Source organism: Rhinatrema bivittatum, chromosome 8 (assembly GCF_901001135.1).
Source record: "Rhinatrema bivittatum chromosome 8, aRhiBiv1.1, whole genome shotgun sequence".
In the NCBI taxonomy this organism is placed as follows: domain Eukaryota; kingdom Metazoa; phylum Chordata; class Amphibia; order Gymnophiona; family Rhinatrematidae; genus Rhinatrema; species Rhinatrema bivittatum.
The window spans coordinates 228,800,383-228,820,149 of record NC_042622.1 but is presented as its reverse complement, the minus strand read 5'-3'; the positions used below and the strand labels follow the sequence as shown (position 1 = coordinate 228,820,149).

The following is a 19,767-nucleotide window of genomic DNA, read 5'->3' as shown; positions in this document are numbered from 1 at the left end:
CTGATGTGCGCTCCAGATAAAAGGCTAGGGCACGTTTGCAGTCCAAGGAATGTAGAGTCTTTTCTCCTGGGTTTGAATGGGGCCTTGGGAAGAAAGTAGGTAAGATGATGGATTCATTAAGATGAAATTCCAACACTACCTTTGTTAAAACTTAGGGTATGTATGGAGGACCATCTGTCATGTAGAATTTTAGTGTAAGGCGGGTAGATGACTAATGCCTGTAACTCACTAACTCTACGAACGGATGTTATAGCGAGAAGAAAAATTACTTTCCAGGTGAGATAGCGGAGCTCACAGGAGTGGAGAGGCTCAAACAGAGGTTTCATGAGCCAACCTAAGACCACGTTAAGGTCCCAAGGAGGAGCCGGAGGGCACAATGGAGGTTTCAGGTGGAGTAAACCTCTCATGAAGAGTGTGACTAAGGGCTGTGTCGAAATAGAGACATCTCCTACTCAGTTTTGGAAGGCTGCTACCGCACTGACATGCAATTTAGAGAGGAAGTTTTCAGACCTCATTCTGACAGATGCCAGAGATAGTCCAGAAACTTCGCAGTGGAACAAATGAAGGGGTCTATGGACAGACGTGTACCAGACCATAAATCTTTTCCACTTGGAACAATAAGAACATCTCATGGAAGGCTTTCGTGAAGCTACCAGGTCTCGGGATACTGACTCCGAAAGGTTAAGGGGTTGAAGTATTAACCTTTCAATATCCAGGCCATCAGCGACAAGACTTGGAGATTGGGGTGGCTCAGGCACCCGTTGCTCTAAGTTATCAGAAGTGGATCCTTCCCTAAAGGGATGCGCCGGTGAACTGATAGATCCTTGAGGATTGGGAACCAGACTTGGCATGGCCAGTGAGGGGCTATCACATTCATTAAGCCCTTGTCCCTTCGTAACTTCACGGGAGTCTTTGATATGAGTGGAAGTGGGGGGTATGCATAGAGGAGACCGCTGGACCATAAGAGGGCGAAAGCGTCCCTCGGCTGCGAGTGAGCGAGCAGAAGTTCTCTACTTTGTAGCTGTGAAAGGATGTAAAGAGGTCAATGTGTATATCCCCCAACGTTGGAAGGCTGTGTCCGCTACCATAGGGTTGAGAGACAGTTCGTGCAGATGGAAGGTCCGGCTCAACTTGTCTGCCAGAACATTGTCCATGCCCGCCAAGTAGGTCACCCATATCTGTGCAGCTTCCTAACACAGAAGGTAGGAGCCCGTTCCCCCTTGCTTGTTGATGTACCACATCGCTATCTGGTTGAATCAGGATGGTCTTGTTTGAAATGCAATCCTGAAAGACTCTGAGGGCATATCTGATCGCTCGAAGTTCCAAGAAATTTATCTGATATTTGGCTTCCTCTGGAGACCAGGGACCCTGAGTCTGTAGGTCACTGGCATGAGCACCCCAACCTAGATTGGAGGAGTCTGTCGTTAGGACAATTTGAGGCTCTGGAACCTGAAAGGGAAGGCCTTGAAGGAGGTTGGAGAGCTGCATCCACCAGGCCAGCGATAGGCAGAGCTGCTTGATAACGTGGACAATGCTGCACATTGGCTAGTAAGCCTGAGTCAACTGGAATTTTAGAGTCCACTGCATGACTCATGGCAAGGCATGTCATTGGAGTGACATGTACAGTGGATGCCATGTGACCTAGCAAAATGAGAAAATGACCAACTGTCGAACAATGTCGATTCTGGAGGCATTGTGTGAGGGATATGAGAGTACGAGCTCGATCCTGAGGGAGGAATGCTCTTGCCTGCATGGTGTCTAGGTCAGCTCCTATGTAGGATAGGGTTTAAGATGGAACTAGGCTGGACTTGGGGTAGTTGATCAGAAACCCGAGAGACAGCAACATATGGATAGTTAGACGTAAGGAGACTAATGCATCTGTCTGAGTCGGAGCCCTTATCAGCCAATCATCGAGATAAGGGTAGACATGTATGCCCTGACATCTCAAGTAGGCCGCTACCACTATGAGGCACTTGGTGAAGACTCAAGGAGCAGATGATAGGCTGAACGGCAGTACCCAGTACTGAAAATGCCAGGGGCCTACCAGGAAACGAAGGAATTTGCGATGAGACGGAGTGATCGAGATGTGTGTATAAGCGTCCTGAAGATCTAGAGAGCAAAGCCAATCTCCTCTTTGTAGAAGAGGCAGTAGAGAACCCAAGGTCACCATCCTGAACTTTTCCCTCTGCCGATATTTGTTTAAGGCATGCAGGTCCAGTATTGGACGAATGCCGCCGGACTTTTTTGGGATGAGGAAATATCTGGAATAGAACCCCTGCCCTTGCTGCGAGAGGGGCACTGGTTCTATTGCCCAGGATTTCAGGAGAGTTGATACCTCCTCTTCCAGAAGAAAGGAGTGGTCGGATGAGCCCCACGTCGGCCAAGGTGGGGAGTCTGCTGGTACAGACAGGAAGTTGAGGTGGTAGCCTTGGGTCAGTATAGCAAGTACGCACTGGTCTGAAGTGATTGTGTGCCATATGTTGGTGAAATGAAACATAGAAACATAGAAATGACGGCAGAAGACGACCAAATGGCCCATCCAGTCTGCCCAGCAAGCTTTCACAGTTATTTTTCTCATACTTATCTGTTACTTTCACCGCAGAGGTCAGGGCCCTTATTGGTAACTTTTTTGGTTCAGTCGATGGCTTTTTTGGCATAGTCGACCACCAACTGGTACAGACGGTAGAGGACGTTGGCTTATGCTCTCCAGCGAGGAGTCAAAATCCAGCAGCTGGGCCCGGTTGAGAGGCTGGCTGGGTCTTCTGAGGTCGGGCTTGCCTGGGCTGACCTTTTTGGTAAGGCCTAGAAGGATGACCTCGGGCGGCAGGAGGATATCATCTCCGTGGCTTGAAAGACGGTTGCTTATAGTCCCTTCGGAATGTCCTCTTACAAGTGGATGGGAAATCAGAGGGTACTGAGGAAAGCTAGTGCAGAGTTTCATGGTGGTCCTTTAGCTGTGCCACTGTTTCCTGGATTTTGTCCCCGAAGAGATTATCTCCAGCACAGGGTAGGTCTGCTAACTGATCCTGCACATCTAGTCCTGCACCTCTAGTCTTTAATGGTTTTCCTGTATACTTGTGTTAATGTATTCTGCCTTGAGGTGACTGTTTTAATGTATTTCCGCCCTGGAGGAGACTGTTCAGTTCCTTGTAAACAGGTGCAATATGTATTCTTTACAGGAACATCGGTATATAAAAATAAAAAATAAATAAATAAATAAATAAATAGTCATAGGTCTGAGGACTTCAGCCAGGCCCACCTTCTTGCACTAATTCCTGCTGCAGACACTCTGGAGGCAGTGTCAAAAATATCACAGGCAACGCGGACCTTGTGCTTGCCAGCATCTAGGCCTTTTTGAGCCAGAGCATTGAGTGGATCCTGGAATTGTTCTGGTAAAGAATCAGAGAAATCTTGGATCTTCTTGAACAGGGCCCTGTTATACTGGGTCATGTAAAACTGGTAGGAAGCAATGCGAGAAATGCGCATTGAGCCATGGAAGTCACGCCTGCCAAAAGCATCCAGTGACCTCTGTTCTTTCCCTGGAGGTATGAGGTTTCGAATGTCATGCCTTCTTCTGGGCTGACTCCATAACCACAGAGTGGTGATGCAGCTGTGTTCTTTGAAACCCAGGGGCTGTCTGGACAAGGTAGGTGGCATCTGTCTTTCGGTTGGCAGGTGGTACTGAGCCTGGGTGCTCCCAATTCCTTTTGAGCATGTCAATTAGAATTTCATGAATAGGAATAAACATGATTTCCTTTGGGACATCAAGAAACTGGAGCACTTCCAGCATCTTGTGCCTCGAGTCCTCTGTCTGAAGCTGAAATGGAATCGTTTCAGACATTTCCTTTATGAAATTAATAAAGGAAAGATCCTCTGGAGGATAGCGCTCTGAAAGCAAATCATTAGAATCCTGGGAAGAGTCATCAGTTCAAGGATCGTAAGGTTGATCCCCAGCTCCCATAGGATCACCAAAGGGAAGAAATGGTGTTAGTCCTGAAGGATCAGGGTCTAAGCATCGATGGTACTGGAGGAGGCACAGACAGCATCGACGGTGGCACCGACTGCATCACCGATGGCAATAAAGGTACCGATGGAACCGGTGACATCGACGGGTGAGTCGGTGGCAAGATTCCAGACGGCGGTATGGGTATCTGTTTCTTCATCTTCTGATGACAAAGGTATCGGCGTGGAAGGCGGTGGATATACCGGTACTCTCGGTTCCACCGATGGAAGAGTACTGATCAGCACATCCAATCTACTTAGAAGCGGTGCAAGCACTGTGGGTATCAGGTCGGTGACTGGGGCTGGCATCAGTGCCGATGGAGGTTGGAGTGCCTTACCGATGGCCTCTTGGATCATCCAATCCAATTCCTCGCGGAAGCCTGGGGCATGTAACCCCAGCTCCAGTGTGGGAGGCAACAGAGACATAGCCGGAGGGTCCACCGGTAAAAGTGGAGTTGCGGCTCCCTGCACTGATTAAGGTAGGGAACGACTCAGTGACCCGGTCTCAGAGGAGGATGGGGCCTTCTCTGGATGGGATTTCTTTGTCTGTGGCTCTGTCGATGCCGAGGGCTTGCCTGGATCAGCGGACTGAGCCTTCAGATGCCGGTGTCGACGCTTTTCACGATGTTCTCCTCAGTCCTTCTCCTGAGGTGATGAGGAAGAAGTAGACACCTCTGAAGTAGTTGATGCCAGTCAGGCAGCACCGGTGTCCCGCTGCTGGCGAGAGATCAATGACACTGGCTCAGATGAAGTCGAAGAAGTCGATGGAGGCAGGTGTTTTGAATGAAAAAAACTCCATCTTCTCTAAGCGGGCCTTACGGCCCTTCGGCGTCATTTGGGCACATTTGGTACAAGTTAGGATGTCATGGTCAGACCCCAAGCACAATACGCAAACTCTATGTGGGTCTGTGATGGACATTGTCAGAGGAAACGAGGGTAAAGCCTTACCTTTTGACCGCAGAGTGCAGATATCGATAGGGGGACCCCTATGGGATAGCAAATGTTGCTTACCTGATGTAACAGGTGTTCTCACAGGACAGCAGGATGTTAGTCCTCACAAATGGGTGACATCGAGGATGGAGCCCACCACGGAAAACTTCTGTCAAAGTTTAAACAGAACTTTGACTGGCCCCTACTGGGCATGCCCAGCAAGGCACTGACCCTGCAGCCAGCAGGGGTCTCCCTTCAGTCTGATTTTCAAAGCTACAGGCAGTGCCTAAAAAGGAAAAACAAAACAAACCCAACACCGCGGGGTGGCGGGCGGGTTTCGTGAGGACTAACATCCTGCTGTCCTGTGAGAACACCTGTTACATCAGGTAAGCAACATTTGCTTTCTCACAGGACAAGCAGGATGGTTGTCCTCACAAATGGGTGAGTACCGAGCTGAGGATGTCCTAACTTGCACCAAATGCACCCAATGACGTGCAACAGGCACTACAACTGGGGTGGAATTTGGTAAAGGGCATCCGCACCCTACCGGGAAGGTGGAAGGGTGTTGGTACATCACGTTGGAAAAAGGTTACGCAAGACAGATTGGCCGAAGATGGAGTCCTGTCTTCCAGCTTTGTCCAAACAATAGTGGGCTGCAAAGGTATGGAGAGAACTCCAGGTTGCAGCTTTGCAGATGTCAGGAAGCGGCACCGATCGAAGGTGTGCCACTGACGTCGCCATGGCCCTCACAGAGTGTGCTTTCACACGGTCTTGAAAGGGAATGCCAGCTTGCTGATAGCAAAAAGAAATGCAGTCCGCCAACCAGGAGGAAAGAGCCTGCTTACCCACAGGATGTCCTAACTTGTTAGGATGAAAAGAGACAAATAATTGAGTGCTCTTCCTGTGAGCAACTGTACGGTCTAGATAAAAAGCTAGAGCTCGTTTGCAGTCTAGGGTATGCAGAGTCTGTTCCCCGGAGTTGGAGTGGGGCCTGGGAAAAAAGATAGGTAGTATGATGGATTGATTAATATGAAACTCAGAAACTACCTTAGGTAAAAATTTAGGGTGAGTGCGGAGTACCGCCCGGTCCTGCAGGAGCTTAGTGTAAGGCGGATAGGTAACTAGGGCCTGCAATTCACTAACCCTGCGAGCTGAAGTGATAGCCAAAAGGAATAACACTTTCCATGTAAGATACTTTAACTCACAGGAGTGCAGAGGTTCGAAAGGAGGTTTCATTAGACGACCAAGAACCAGGTTAAGGTCCCAAGATGGGGCCGGAGGACGTAAGGGTGGCTTCAGATGGAGCAAGCCTTTAAGAAAACGTGTTACTAGGGGTTGTACTGAAATAGGGACACCCTGTACACCTTTATGGAAGGCGGCTACCGCACTGACATGCATTCTGATAGAAGAGGTTTTAAGACCTGATTCAGAGAGATGCCATAAATAGTCCAAGAATTTGGAGATTGGACAGGAAAGGGGATCAAGGGACTGAGAAGTGCACCATGATGTGTACCTTTTCCATTTGTATGAGTAAGACTTTCTTGTGGAAGGCTTTCGTGAAGCTATCAGGACCCGAGAAACGGAATCTGAAAGGTTGAAAGGCTGAAGGACTAACCTTTCAACATCCATGCCGTCAGGGACAAGGCTTGGAGGTTGGGATGGAGGAGGCATCCGTCGTTTTGAGTGAGCAGATGCGGGTCCTTTCCCAGAGGAATGTGCCTGCGGATGGAGAGATCCTGGAGTATTGGAAACCAAACTTGGCGTGGCCAGTAAGGTGCTATCAGGATCATGGTTCCCCCATCCTGGCGTAGCTTCACGAGAGTCTTTGACACAAGAGGAAGTGGAGGGAATGCATAGAGCAGACCGGTTGTCCACTTGAGGGAGAATGCATCCCTCGGCCGAGAGTGCTGGCTTCGAATGAGAGAGCAGTAATCGTCCACTTTGTGGTTCTGAGGGGACGCAAAGAGGTCTATGCGGGGAGAACCCCACTTGTGAAACAGAGAGGTCGCTACCAGAGGATCGAGTGACCACTCGTGCGGTTGGAAGACACGGCTCAGCTGGTCTGCCAATACATTGTCTACTCCCGGCAGGTAGGTGGCCCTGAGGTACATGGAGCGGGAGAGGGCCTCTGCCCAGATCTGCGCAGCTTCCTGACACAGAAGGAAGGAGCCTGTGCCTCCCTGCTTGTTTATGTACCACATGGCCACTTGGTTGTCCGTCTGGATTAAGATTATCTGATGAAAGAGATGATCTTTGAAAGTGCGGAGCGCATAGCGGATTGCTCGAAGTTCCAGGAAATTGATCTGGTGTTCGGCTTCCTCTTTGGACCATAACCCTTGGGTTTGAAAGTCGTCCACATGGGCTCCCCAACCGATGTGAGAAGCGTCGGTGGTTAGGATAACTTGCGGATCCGGTGGAAGAAAGGGTAAGCCCTGAAGGAGGTTGACCTGAGTCGTCCACCATGTTAAGGATAGGCGCAGCGCTTGTGTGACTGTGACTATGGAGGACAGAGGCTGAAAAGCTTGAATCCATTGGTGTCGTAGAGTCCATTGTGTTACTCTCATGGCTAGTCGGGTCATGGGAGTGACTTGAACCGAGGATGCCATGTGCCCTAGGAGAATGAGGAACTGGCGAGCCGTGGCAGTGTTCTGAGACTGGAGCTGGCGAGCCAGGGACATTAGGGTGTGGACCCTCTGAAGAGGAAGGTAAGCCTTTGCCTGTAAGGTGTCCAAGTCTGCCCCAATGAAGGATAAGGTTTGAGACGGGACTAAGCAAGATTTCTCGTAATTGACGAGAAACCCTAAGGAAAGGAGTGTTTGAATTGTCAATTTTAGGGAGGATTGAGCTATCTGTTGGGTGGAGGCCCTGATTAGCCAATCGTCCAGGTATGGGTAGACGTGGACACCTTCCCTCCTTAGGAATGCTGCTACCACTACGAGACATTTGGTAAAGACTCGTGGGGCAGAAGCTAGACCGAAAGGGAGGACACGGTATTGATAATGGTCGTGGCCTACTAGAAACCGCAGATATTTGCGATGGGATTGTGTGATCTCAATGTGGGTATAAGCGTCCTTGAGGTCGAGAGAGCACAGCCAATCCCCTCTTTGTAGCAGAGGGAGCAGCGCGCCTAGGGTTACCATTTTGAACTTCTCTTTTTGAAGGTATTTGTTGAGGGCTCGAAGGTCCAAAATGGGACGTAGTCCCCCTGATTTCTTTGGTATTAGGAAGTATCTGGAATAGAATCCCTTGCCTCGTTGAGAGGGAGGAACGGGTTCTATAGCATTTGATTGCAGAAGAAGGGATACTTCCTGTTGTAATTGAGCCAAATGGGTGGATAGACTCCACGCTTGAAGAGGCGGGGAGTCTGCCGGAAGAGTTATGAAGTTGAGGTGGTAACCCTGTGCGATAATTGTTAGCACCCACTGATCTGAGGTGATCTGCAACCAAGGTTGTAGAAAATGGTACAGTCGACCTCCTACAGGGATGTCCGGAAGAGGGGTTTGGCATGTGTTCCCTACAGGGGAGTCAAAGGCCAGCCGCAGGCCCAGGAGGAGGGGCTACAGTAGGCCTTTGTTTCCTAGGCTGACGCGGCTGAGGCCTAGTAGAGGATCGAGCTGGACGAGGCCTGGCCGATGGAGGGTAATAACGGCGTGGTCGAAAGAATGACTTCTTAGAGTCTTTCTTTTGCGGTTGCTTGGAGGTCAGCTCAGGTGGGACAGATGAGAGTTGTTTCAACGTCTCATGGTGGTCTTTCAACTCCGCCACAATCTGCTGAATTTGCTCTCCAAACAAATTATCGCCTAAGCAGGGTAAATCAGCAAGACGATCCTGAACCTCTGGGCGAAGGTTGGATGATTTTAACCAAGCCCAACGTCTGGCTGAGATGGCTGTGGCTGAAACTTTTGTGGAAGCATCGAATATGTCGTAGGCAGTCCTAATCTCGTGCTTCCCTGCCTCAAATCCCTTGTGAAGAAGGGCTTGAAGCTGCGGTTGGTATTGGTCTGGTAACGTGTCAGCATAGTCTTGCATCTGCTTAAGGATGGCTCTGTTGTACTGAGTCATATAAAGTTGATATGAAGCTATGCGTGAAATCAACATAGCTCCATGATAGACTTTCCGTCCAACACTATCTAGGAACTTGTTGTCCCTGGTAGGTGGGGTAGAAGAGTGTGGCTTAAGACGCTTGGCCTTCTTCTGCGCGGACTCAACCACAACAGAGCGATGATCCAGTTGAGGTTTTTGGAAACCTGGTGCTGACTGGACAAGGTAGGTGGAGTCAGCTTTTTGTTAACTGGGGACACTGATGAAGGAGATTCCCAGTTTTTCTTGAGCAGATCCAAAAACACCTGGTGTATAGGGATGGAAGCGATGATTTTTGGAGCATCCAGAAATTGAAGGAGTTCCATCATCTGGTGTCTGTCATCAGCTTCAGATTGTAGTTGAAAAGGTACAACTTCTGACATCTCTTTCACAAAATTAATGAAAGATAGATCCTCAGGAGGAGATCTTTTTCTACTCTCTGTAGGAGATGGAGGCGAAGGCAAATCCGTGTCAGAAGATGTATCATCATCATCACCCCAGGTATCGTAGGGATCAAGTGGGGTTTGTAGCCCTGATGGACCTGGCTGAGGCTCTGAAGGCATCGATGGAAACCGAGGTGGAATCGGTGCCGTAGGTGGAACCAGAAATGGCATCGATGGCTTCGGTGCTGCCGATGGAATCGGTGCCTGGCGTGGAATGGATGGAACCGAAGGATATATCGGTGGAGATATACCAGAAGGCACCGATGGAACCACCCCGGAAGGGGGAATCCGGAACGGTGTTTCTCCTGCCGATGAAAATCCAGTCTGAGACGGTGGTGTTGTCGATGGCACTGGAATCACCGATGGAAGGGCCGTCATGAGCGCCTCCATGCGGCTCAGTAGCGGTGCTAGCGCTTGTATCAACGGCTCGGTGGTCGGTTCCCTCCTCGGTGGCGAAGCTGGTGCCGGTGTCGGTGCCGGGGTCGGCACTGGAACCGGTGCCGGAGACGGTGCCGATGGAGGTTGCAATTTCTTCATCGCTTTCTCGATGGCCTCCTGGACCAGCCGGTCCAGTTCTGCCCGGAGACCAGGGGTAACCATACCCGGCTCGACGGGAGAGGGAGGCTGAGGCAGGGCCGGAGGGACCACCGTAACCGGTGGGATCACGGCCCCCGCACCCCGGGAGGGTGAGGGTTTCCTCGATGCCTGCGAACGTGACGTGGAGGGTGTCCGGTCTGTTCGCGGCTTCTTTGTCGGTGGCTCGGCTTGAGCAGAGGTCGATGGCTGTGGATCCTCGACAGGCCGAGATTTGTGCCGTCGATAGCGGTGCTTTTCCTTCCGATCCCCTCGCCCATCCGGGGAAGGGACGGGAGTCGACGGCCGAGAAGCGATCGATGGCGGACGGTCACCGGAGGGTTGACGATGATGGTACAACTTCGACGGTGCCGGTTCCGATGACGTCGATGCTATCGATGGCGTTGGGGTGGGTGCATGGAAGAGGAGCCCCATCTTCTCCATCCTGGCTTTGCGACCCTTGGGTGTCATTAAGGCACATTTGGTGCAAGTCAGGACATCATGCTCACTACCCAAACACATCACACAAACCCTGTGGGGGTCTGTGATGGACATAGTCCGGGTACAATCCGGACAACGGCGGAACCCCGTTGCCATGGCCTGAAGCCAAAATTTAGGCTGGGGATTGGTAAGTGCCAACAGGCCTCAAGGGCCAAATTCGACGGTAGTCGATGGAAAAAGGCAAAAAACTTACCGGGTTCCGTAAGATGACTAAAAATTTGTCGAAGGGAGACCCCTGAGGGGCAAATTTTCTTAGGAAATTAACTTCCAAATTCCTGTCAGGAACGTGGTTAGAGAGCTCCTTTCACCGCGTGGCAACTGCTGCGCGGAAAAAAGAAGACTGAAGGGAGACCCCTGCTGGCTGCAGGGTCAGTGCCTTGCTGGGCATGCCCAGTAGGGGCCAGTCAAAGTTCTGTTTAAACTTTGACAGAAGTTTTCCGTGGTGGGCTCCATCCTCGATGTCACCCATTTGTGAGGACAACCATCCTGCTTGTCCTGTGAGAAAGAATGTTTTGAAAAATTTGAAAAGTTCCGTGAGGAAAATTCCTGTCACGAACCTCTAGAGAGTTCCTTAACCTGCGTGGCTACTGCTGCGCGGGAAAAAAAAGAGACTGAAGGGGGACCCCTGCTGGATGCAGGGTTAGTGCCATAGTTCTAGAAACTTTGACAAAAGTGTTCCGTGATTGGGCTCCATCCTGATGATGTCACCCATATATGTGAGGACTACCATCCTGCTTGTCCTGTGAGAAAAATATTGATCTGAAACAAAAAAGAAATATGAGTTTAGATTGCACATTTTTTCCTTCTCTGCAAGGTCTCTCTCTCTCCAATTCTCTGACACTTTACTTGGATTTGGCTTCAAAGAGAAAAACCACTGAATCAAAAGATCAGATAACACACTAAACAGGTCCCTGTATTCTCATCAGGTTTCACCTCTCAATGATTTTTCCAACTTTCACTGCTTTATATTTAGTTTTGCAAACCACTGTTTGCAGTCTCCAATGCCATGCTGCACAACTCTGTCTGCACTCTATGTTTGGAATATTTAAATAATGGAAAGAAGAGATCCAAATATTCATTTGTGAGGCACCACTGAGAATCTTCACATGTAGTATTACCAGAGGTACTGTCAAAGTTAAGGTGCCAGCATACCTTGGCTAACTCTTCTTCATCAATCTCTGTCCGTCCCTGTTTAACTTGCCGGTGCTCCTCATCCTGGAAGATGGTCTTAGGCTTTTCATCTTCAGACTCACTGTCTGATGGAGGCTCATTGATCCAAGCATCAAGGTCCAAACTGGCAAAGAACAGCAAACATGTATTTGTACATTAGAGATGCATTTGTGACTAGTCATCTCTTTCAAGGAGGATGCCAAGTCTGACATTTCAGAAATGTGCAATTGTACATGCAAATCACTTGAACTGGAGGCCGTGGGTACCAGTTTTAGTATGTTATCTGCATGACAGCTTCAAAAGAAAGAGAAGAAGCATTTATAATAAATGGAAACAGTTGGATAAAAATGAGTCACAAGTGTGCCAATAGCACCGACTCGGGCTCCTGTTTAAATGACTAAACTACATTTTTCTCCTGCTATATTTCACATAGAAATAATTTAAGTAAGAAAAAGCTTTTCGTCATTTCACATATAGTAAAGAATATAAAATTTTAAGGCCAAAAACCTTCTGGAGCACATGGATTTGCATTATTTGACAGTAAATAAGAAAGCACCTAGTATTTGTGTCACAGGTTCTATGAAGAACTTACCCATCTGGAACAGGCACCTTTTTTTGGGCTTTGGGAGCTACAGGGTTGAGTTCACCTGCAAACAATGCTATCACTTCCTCTGCTACAGGGACTTCCTTGGCTTGAAGTTTCTGAATGTATTTAATAAGCTGCAAGATGCAGGATGCCTAGAAAATAGATCAGGCATGAATCACTCAACAGAATATATGAATCTGTCACTAGCACAAAAGAAGCAATGTTGAATGCAGATTGTTCATAGTTTCCATTTCTATTCCTTTCTACTTGCTGCATCACTGAAAAGTTCCCACTGATATCTATCACAGCTCTTAAGGAAAAAAGCAGCCATGTTCTCAGCTCCCAAGACCAGAACAAAGAAGGGTCATCATGCCTCATCCCTATTTTCTTTCCATGCAGTACTTGAAAGAGCAATAAAAAGGATTGTTGTCGGAAATCTTTATTCTCTATCTGTGACATCCAAGGCTGACCTAGACACAGCTAGCATGGAATGTGGTGCAACTCTGCTGCTGCCTTCCTTCCTGTACATTCCTTGCCTAATCTGATCTACCACCATTAAACACTAGTTATGGGAAAGGAGAGAAATGTGAAAATGATCTTATAAACATGTAGTTTGATGGCAATAATAAAATTAATATTAAAACCAAGATCAAGGATGGAGAAATGTATTCTTACCTGATAAAATTTCCTTTCCTGGAGTCCAGTCAGACCAATCCAGACAAAGAACAGAATTGATGACATCAACCTTTATAGGCTCCCAGGCTGACCTCAGCCTGCCAGTATTTCCTGTAAAAAGCTAGAAACCAACTAACCAGTTAACAAAAAAAAAAAGTTTCTCCCCCCCCCCCCCCCTCCAAGGGGCTTCCAATGAGACACAAAACAGCTGACAACAGCTTAAAATACTCACTTTTTTAAAAAAAAACAGAATAAAAATTTACCATTCATCTCCAAATGAGAGAATATGCATACTTCACCCTTAGTAACAGAATAGCTGAAATAGATACATTTGGCAGAAAAGGGAGGATCCTAGATCAATCTGGCTGGATTCAAGGAAAGGAAATTATCAGGTAAGAATACATTTCTCTTTCCTCTTCATCTAGCCCAGGGGTCAGGAACCTATGGCTCGGGAGCCAGATATGGCTCTTTTGATGGCTGCATCTGGCTCGCAGACAAATCTTTAATAAAAAAGTAAAAATCTAACAAAATTCACCACCCTCCTGACGCCCCCCAAGATCTCCAAAATTAATTTACTACAACCCCCACCCTCCTGACCCCCCAAGACCTGCCAAAAGTCCCTGGTGGTTCAGCGGGGGTCCAGGAGTGGTCCGGGAGCGATCTCCTGGACTTGGGCTGTCGGCTGCCAGTAGTCAAAATGGCGCCGACGGCCCTCTGCCCGCACTATGTCACTGGGGTCGACCAATGGCGGCGGTAGCCCCTGTGACATAGTAAGTGCAAAGGGCCGTCGGCTGCCAGTAATCAAAATGGCGTCGACGGCCCTTTGCCCTTACTATGTCATAGGGGCTACCGCCGCCATTGGTCGACCCTAGTGACATATGAGGGCAAAGGGCCGTCGGCGCCATTTTGACTACTGGCAGCCGACAGCCCAAGTCCAGGAGATCGCTCCCGGACCCCCGCTGGGCCACCAGGGATTTTTGGCAGGTCTTGGGGGGCGTCAGGAGGGTGGGGGGTTGTAGTAAATTAATTTTGGAGGTCTTGGGGGGCGTCAGATTATAAACACAAAATGTTTATAATCTGAGAAAGAACAGATCAGAGGAAAGGCTTGTTGGACATTACAGTGGTTAATGGAGTGACTGATTAACTGTTCCTGATTTCCCAGTGCTGTGTTTCCGCTTTCCAAGGTATATGACTCTCACTGGAAACAGTGACAACGTATATTTCTATATATTCTTAATGCAAAATCTAATCTTGTATGCTTTTATTGCTTATTTTCAAAATTATAAGAAAAATTTCTATACTTTAAGCGCCAAACATCAAGACCTAAACTGTTTTCACAGGTGCTACTGTAGTTGAAATGTTAGCCTGTGAGACTCCGATCCTTTCATTCTGCTTTTTTGTGACCCTATGACCCTCCATCACAGATTTTAGACAGCTCCGGCTGCTGTCCAAATGTCTCCTGTAATTTCTCCAGGTCAGGCTCAATAGGGCATTTAGGGTTCACATAGCCAGAACTGCAAGCAGGCCAAGGCAGCAGAGGATTCTGGGTAAATCAGTTTCCATGTTGGTCTCAGACTCAGGCACACATCATTTAGTTGTATAAAACTCTGTAAGACATTATTCTATATACTGTCAATTTTACTGTTATAATGTAAACCGAATTGATTAGTAACTTTGTTACCAGAACTTCGGTATATAAAACTGTTAAATAAATAAAAATAAATAAAACAAAAGATAATTGTTCGGAAGGATACTCAATGGAGAAATTACTTACCTGATAATTTCTTTTTCCTTAGTGTAGACAGATGGACTCAGGACCAATGGGTATAGTGTACTCCTGTTAGCAGTTGGAGACGGATCAGATTTCAATCTGACGTCAGCTCCTAGTACATATACCCTTGCAGGAAGTGCAGCTCTTCAGTATTCTCCTCGAAAAGCATTGTGGATATATGTGTGACTGACTGATTGAATAACTTAATATGATTAAATTAAATAACTTTGTAACTTGTTAGAACGTTTAAAACATGATTAACTTGAACTGGTTGATTGACTATAGCTGGAGACCGCCAGTGTACTCAACAGGAAAGTGTCGACACCCGGCAGGGTGATGTCCTAGGTAGATGAAAACATGGCTTACCCTTGATTCATTGACAAAAAAACATGCATAACGGCAGCCAAGGGTGGGATGCTGAGTCCATCTGTCTACACTAAGGAAAACGAAATTATCAGGTAAGTAATTTCTCCATTTCCTAGCATGTAGCAGATGGACTCAGGACCAATGGGATGTATAAAAGCTACTCCCGAACCAGGTGGGAGGCTGCCCGTGGTCCACTTAGAATTGCTCTTGCAAATGCCGTGTCCTCCTGAGCCTGCACATCCAGACGATAGAATCTGGAGAAGGTATGGATGGAGGACCATGCTGCCGCCCTGCAGATCTCGGCAGGTGACAACATTCTAGTTTCTGCCCAGGATACCGCCTGGGCTCTGGTAGAATGGGCCTTGACCTGTAGAGGTGGAGGTTTTCCAGCTTCTATGTAGGCCGCCTTGATGACTTCTTTCATCCAGCAGGCAATGGTTGCCCGCGAGGCCGCTTCTCCTTGCCTCTTTCCGCTGTGAAGGACGAAAAGGTGGTCCGTCTTTCGTACTGGTTCCGCCATTTCCAGGTATCTGGATAGGAGTCTGCCGATGTTGAGGTGGCGTAGACTACGGGCTTCTTTCGAATTCTTCAAGCCATCCATCGTTGGAGGTGAGATTGTTTGGTTAAGGTGGAAGTGTGAGACCACTTTGGGGAGGAAGGAGGGCACCGTGCATAGTTGGATGGACCCCAGGGTGAGAGTCTGAAGAACGGCTCACGGCAGGACAGTGCATGTAGTTCCGAGATGTGGCGGGCCGAACACTCGGCCAGCAAGAACACCGTCTTTAAGGTTAACAGACAGAGGGACAGGCCTTGGAGGGGTCTGAAGGCGGATCCCGATAGGAACTCCAAGACGAGGTTGAGGTTCCATAGAGGTACTGGCCACTTTAGTGGTGGGCGGATGTGTTTGACTCCTTTCAGGAAGCATGATACATCTGGGTGCGAGGCTATGCTGTTGCCCTCGTTCCCGGAGCCGTAGCATGACAATGCTGCCACTTGCACCTTGATGGAGTTGAGGGACAGACCCTTCTGTAGTCCATTCTGTAAGAATTCCAGGATCACGGACACATTGGAGGAGCGTGGCTTGACGTTGTGGTCTTCACACCAGGCCTCAAAAACTCTCCAGATCCTTATGTACGTTAGAGATGTGGAGAACTTGCGTGCTCGGAGGAGAGTATCTATTACCGCCCCCGAGTATCCGTTCTCTCTCAGGCAGGCCCTCTCAATGGCCAGACCGTAAGAGAGAATTGAGCTGGGTCCTCGTGAAGGATCGGACCTTGTTGTAGTAGGTTTCTGTGTGGGGGCAGGGGTAGTGGATTCCCTGCCAGTAGTCTTCTCATGTCTGTGTACCAGGGTCTTCTTGGCCAATCTGGAGCCACCAGAAGAACTAAACCCCTGTGTCGCTGTATCTTGTGTATGATTGCTCCCAGCAAGGTCCACAGCGGGAAGGCTTATAGCAGGGACCCCGGTGGCCAGGTCTGTACCAGGGCATCGATCCCCTGGGACTGTGGATCCCGCCGGCGGCTGAAGTATCTGGGTACTTGAGCGTTGGATCTGCTTGCTAGAAGGGTCCATGTCTGGGGTCCCTCACCAATTCACTATCATCTGGAAGGCTGAGGACCGTGGGCTCCATCGCGATAGAAGTGACCGTTGTAGAGGCCTCATGTGGGCTCGCGCCTATGGCACCACTTCCAGTGTGGATGCCATCAGCCCGAGGACTTGCAGGTAGTCCCATGCTGTGGGACGAGGAATGCTCAGCAAGATCTGCAGTCGGTTCCGCAGTTTTGATCTCCTTGTGGGGGGTCAAGTTGACCTTGTCTTCCTTGGTGTCAAATCGGACTCCTAGGTATTCCAGCGACTGTGAGGGCTGTAGGGAGCTTTTATTTGTGTTGACTACCCATCCTAGGCTTTCCAGCAATGTTATCACTCTGCTGGTCGCTTGGTGGCTTTCCTCCGGTGATTTTGCCCTGATCAGCCAATTGTCTAGGTACGGGTGAACGAGGATTCCTTCCTTCCTCAGTGTTGCCACCACCACCACTATTACCTTGGTGAACATCCGGGATGCTGTGGCTAACCCGAAGGGTAGTGCCCAAACTGATAGTGACGATCCAGGACCTTGAAGCGTAGGTAGCACTGGTGCTCCTGATGAATTGGGATGTGTAAGTAGGCCTCCGAAAGATCCAGGGATGTGAGGAACTCTCCTGGTTGTATTGCGCGTATGACGGATCGTAGGGTTTCCATGCGGAAGCAGGGTATCCTTAGGTGGCGGTTGACCGACTTGAGGACCAGGATAGGCCTGAATGTACCCTCTTTCTTGGGTATGACAAAGTAGATGGAGTAATGTCCAGTATTTATTTCCTGTGTAGGCACCGGGGTTATGGCCTCGAGGGCCAGAAGTCTGGATAGAGTAGCTTCCACTGCCGCCCTCTTGAGGAGGTCGTGGCAGGGGGATTCCACGAAACTGTCCGGAGGGGTTCGAAGGAAATCCAGGTAGTACCCCTCCCGGATGATGGCTAGGACCCACTTGTCTGAAGTTATCTCGACCCATCTGCGGTAGAATAGGGCTAGTCTGCCCCCTATGGCTTCTTCCCTTGGATGGTTCGGCTGATTCTCATTGTGGGGCGCGGCTGGGGCCTGTCCCCGAGCTGGCTCCCCTCTTGTTGTGCTTGGTCTGAAAGGACTGGTTCCTGCCTGTAGGGCGGGGTGCTTGATAGTTGCTCTTGTAGGGGTTGAAGCGCTGTGAGCTTCTGCCTCTGGCGGACCTGTGGAAGGGACGCTGGTTTCTCTTCGTCCTGTCTTCCGGCAGGCGTGGTAATGGGGAATCGCACCATTTGTTGGCCAGTTTCTCTAGTTCGCTGCCGAATAGGAGGGGTCCTTTGAAGGGCATCCTTGTGAAGTGCATCTTGGAAGAGGCGTCAGCCAACCAATTTCGAAGCCAGAGTTGTCTCCTGGCTGCCACTGCGGCCGACACTCCTCTGGCTGCTGTGCGCACTAGATCGGAGGCAGCGTCAGTGAGGAATGATACTGCTGGTTCCATGTCTTCTCCCGGAGTGTTGTTCCTGGCTTGTGATAGGCAGGCACGTGTCACCACGGTGCAGCAGGCCGCAATCTGCAGTGACATGGCTGCAACTTCAAATGACTGTTTTAGAATGGCTTCCAGGTGCCGGTCATGTGCATCCTTGAGCACCGCTCCTCCCTCCACTGGGATGGTAGTGTGCTTGGCGACCGCGCAGACTATGGTGTCCACTCTAGGGCATGCCAGAAGCTCCTTGGTCGCTGGGTCCAGGGGGTACATGGCCGACAAGGCTCGTCCCCCTTTGAATGTGGACTCCGGGGCATTCCATTCCAGGTAAATTAGCTGTTGTGCCGCCTGTAAGAGAGGAAAATGGCGAGACGTCTGGCAAAGGCCCTCCAGCAGGGGGTTCGTTCTAGGTTTCCCCGCGGTGCCTTGGCCCGGGATAGCGAGTTCCGTTAGACATTGGGATACGAGGTCCGGGTGTTCGTCCTTTGTGAAGAAGCGACTCGTGGTTCAGTGTGGCTCTGTCCCAGAGGGAAGTTCCCCCTCCTCCAGGGGCTCGACTTCCTCTTTGGAGAAATCCATGGCCCCGTAGGCGAGGCTTCTGGGTGGTGGGAGCCTGTGCCTAGGCCTCGAGGGTCCTGGGGCATGAGGGTCCTCCGGTGGAGCATGTGGCTGATCAGCCAGAGGTGCAGTTTGCATCTTGACAAAGGCGTGAATCCCCTTGAATAACTCCACCCAAGATATTGACGCTAGGTCTAAGTTGAGGGGCGCAGGTACTCTGGGGGTCCCCGTCTGTGGGGGGGGAACCACTGGGGCCTGCTAGGTCCAGGGTACCCCCTGAGGAGCTAGCACTAGGCCCTGGGTGGGACTGGCCCTGACCTGGATCTCCCAGGGCCTCCTCACAGTGTGCGCACAGGGCTTCGGCCTCCTCGCTCTGTGTGGCTCTGATGTGGCATGCAGGGCAGAGGCCTTGAGCTTTTATTCCTGTTTCTGGAGGTGCCATGTCTGTGGACGCGTAAGCTCTTGTGCGCTCCAGTGCACCTGAGATGTGCGTGCAGATATGCGCCTAGCCGTAGATATGCGCCTGGCTCTGTGCGTGCAACTTATGCACGCAAGGTTTTATGCGCACGTAAGTTTATGCGCACAAGGAGTTTGCGTGCTTAGCTCGATTTGCACGCTCGGATCGAACGGCGGCACGGCGAACAGGGCCAAGATGGCGACAGCGAGCATGAGGGTAATATGTGACCTCCTCGGAGGGTCTCCACGTGGGCAGACCCTTGGAAATAGCTGGGGCCTGGCTCTGCTAGGGCGGATCAACCCGGTGGCACTGGTTCCGATCGGTGACCTGTGCTCCTCCTCGATCCTCGGAGACCAGATTCAAACAGATTTCCACCTTACCTTGTCTTCGGCGCTTCCCGGTTTCATTCCGGGCGGTCTCCGGCTGCGGGGGGAGAGGGCCAATACCTTCACCACCGCACTTGAGGGGTGCACCCACTGCCTCTCAGCCGCGCCCGAGGATTGGGGGAACTAGGTCCTCGCCGCGATTCGGCCGCCGGACCAAGGCTCACCTCCGAGGGACCACAGAAATCACCTCAGGAATCTCAACTGGGGGAGCGACCCGAGGATATCACTGCAGGAGAGCGGGGCTCATCTT

At 50.0% G+C, this 19,767-nt stretch overlaps 1 protein-coding gene across 2 annotated transcripts in view; it reads right to left on the bottom strand.

Moving 5' to 3' along the window:
• AP3D1 (adaptor related protein complex 3 subunit delta 1) overlaps window positions 1-19,767 on the bottom strand; it is a 358,560-nt gene that overhangs the window by 138,770 nt on the left and 200,023 nt on the right. For both annotated transcript variants that reach the window (XR_003858342.1, XM_029613909.1), the window contains exons 16-17: window positions 12,292-12,437; window positions 11,682-11,823 (exon numbers count right to left, since the gene is read on the bottom strand). Coding sequence is in view for 1 of the 2 variants with exons in the window: in XM_029613909.1 (XP_029469769.1) it covers window positions 11,682-11,823; window positions 12,292-12,437 (288 nt within the window). In the remaining variant the exon portion in view is untranslated. The remainder of the gene's footprint in view (window positions 1-11,681; window positions 11,824-12,291; window positions 12,438-19,767) is intronic.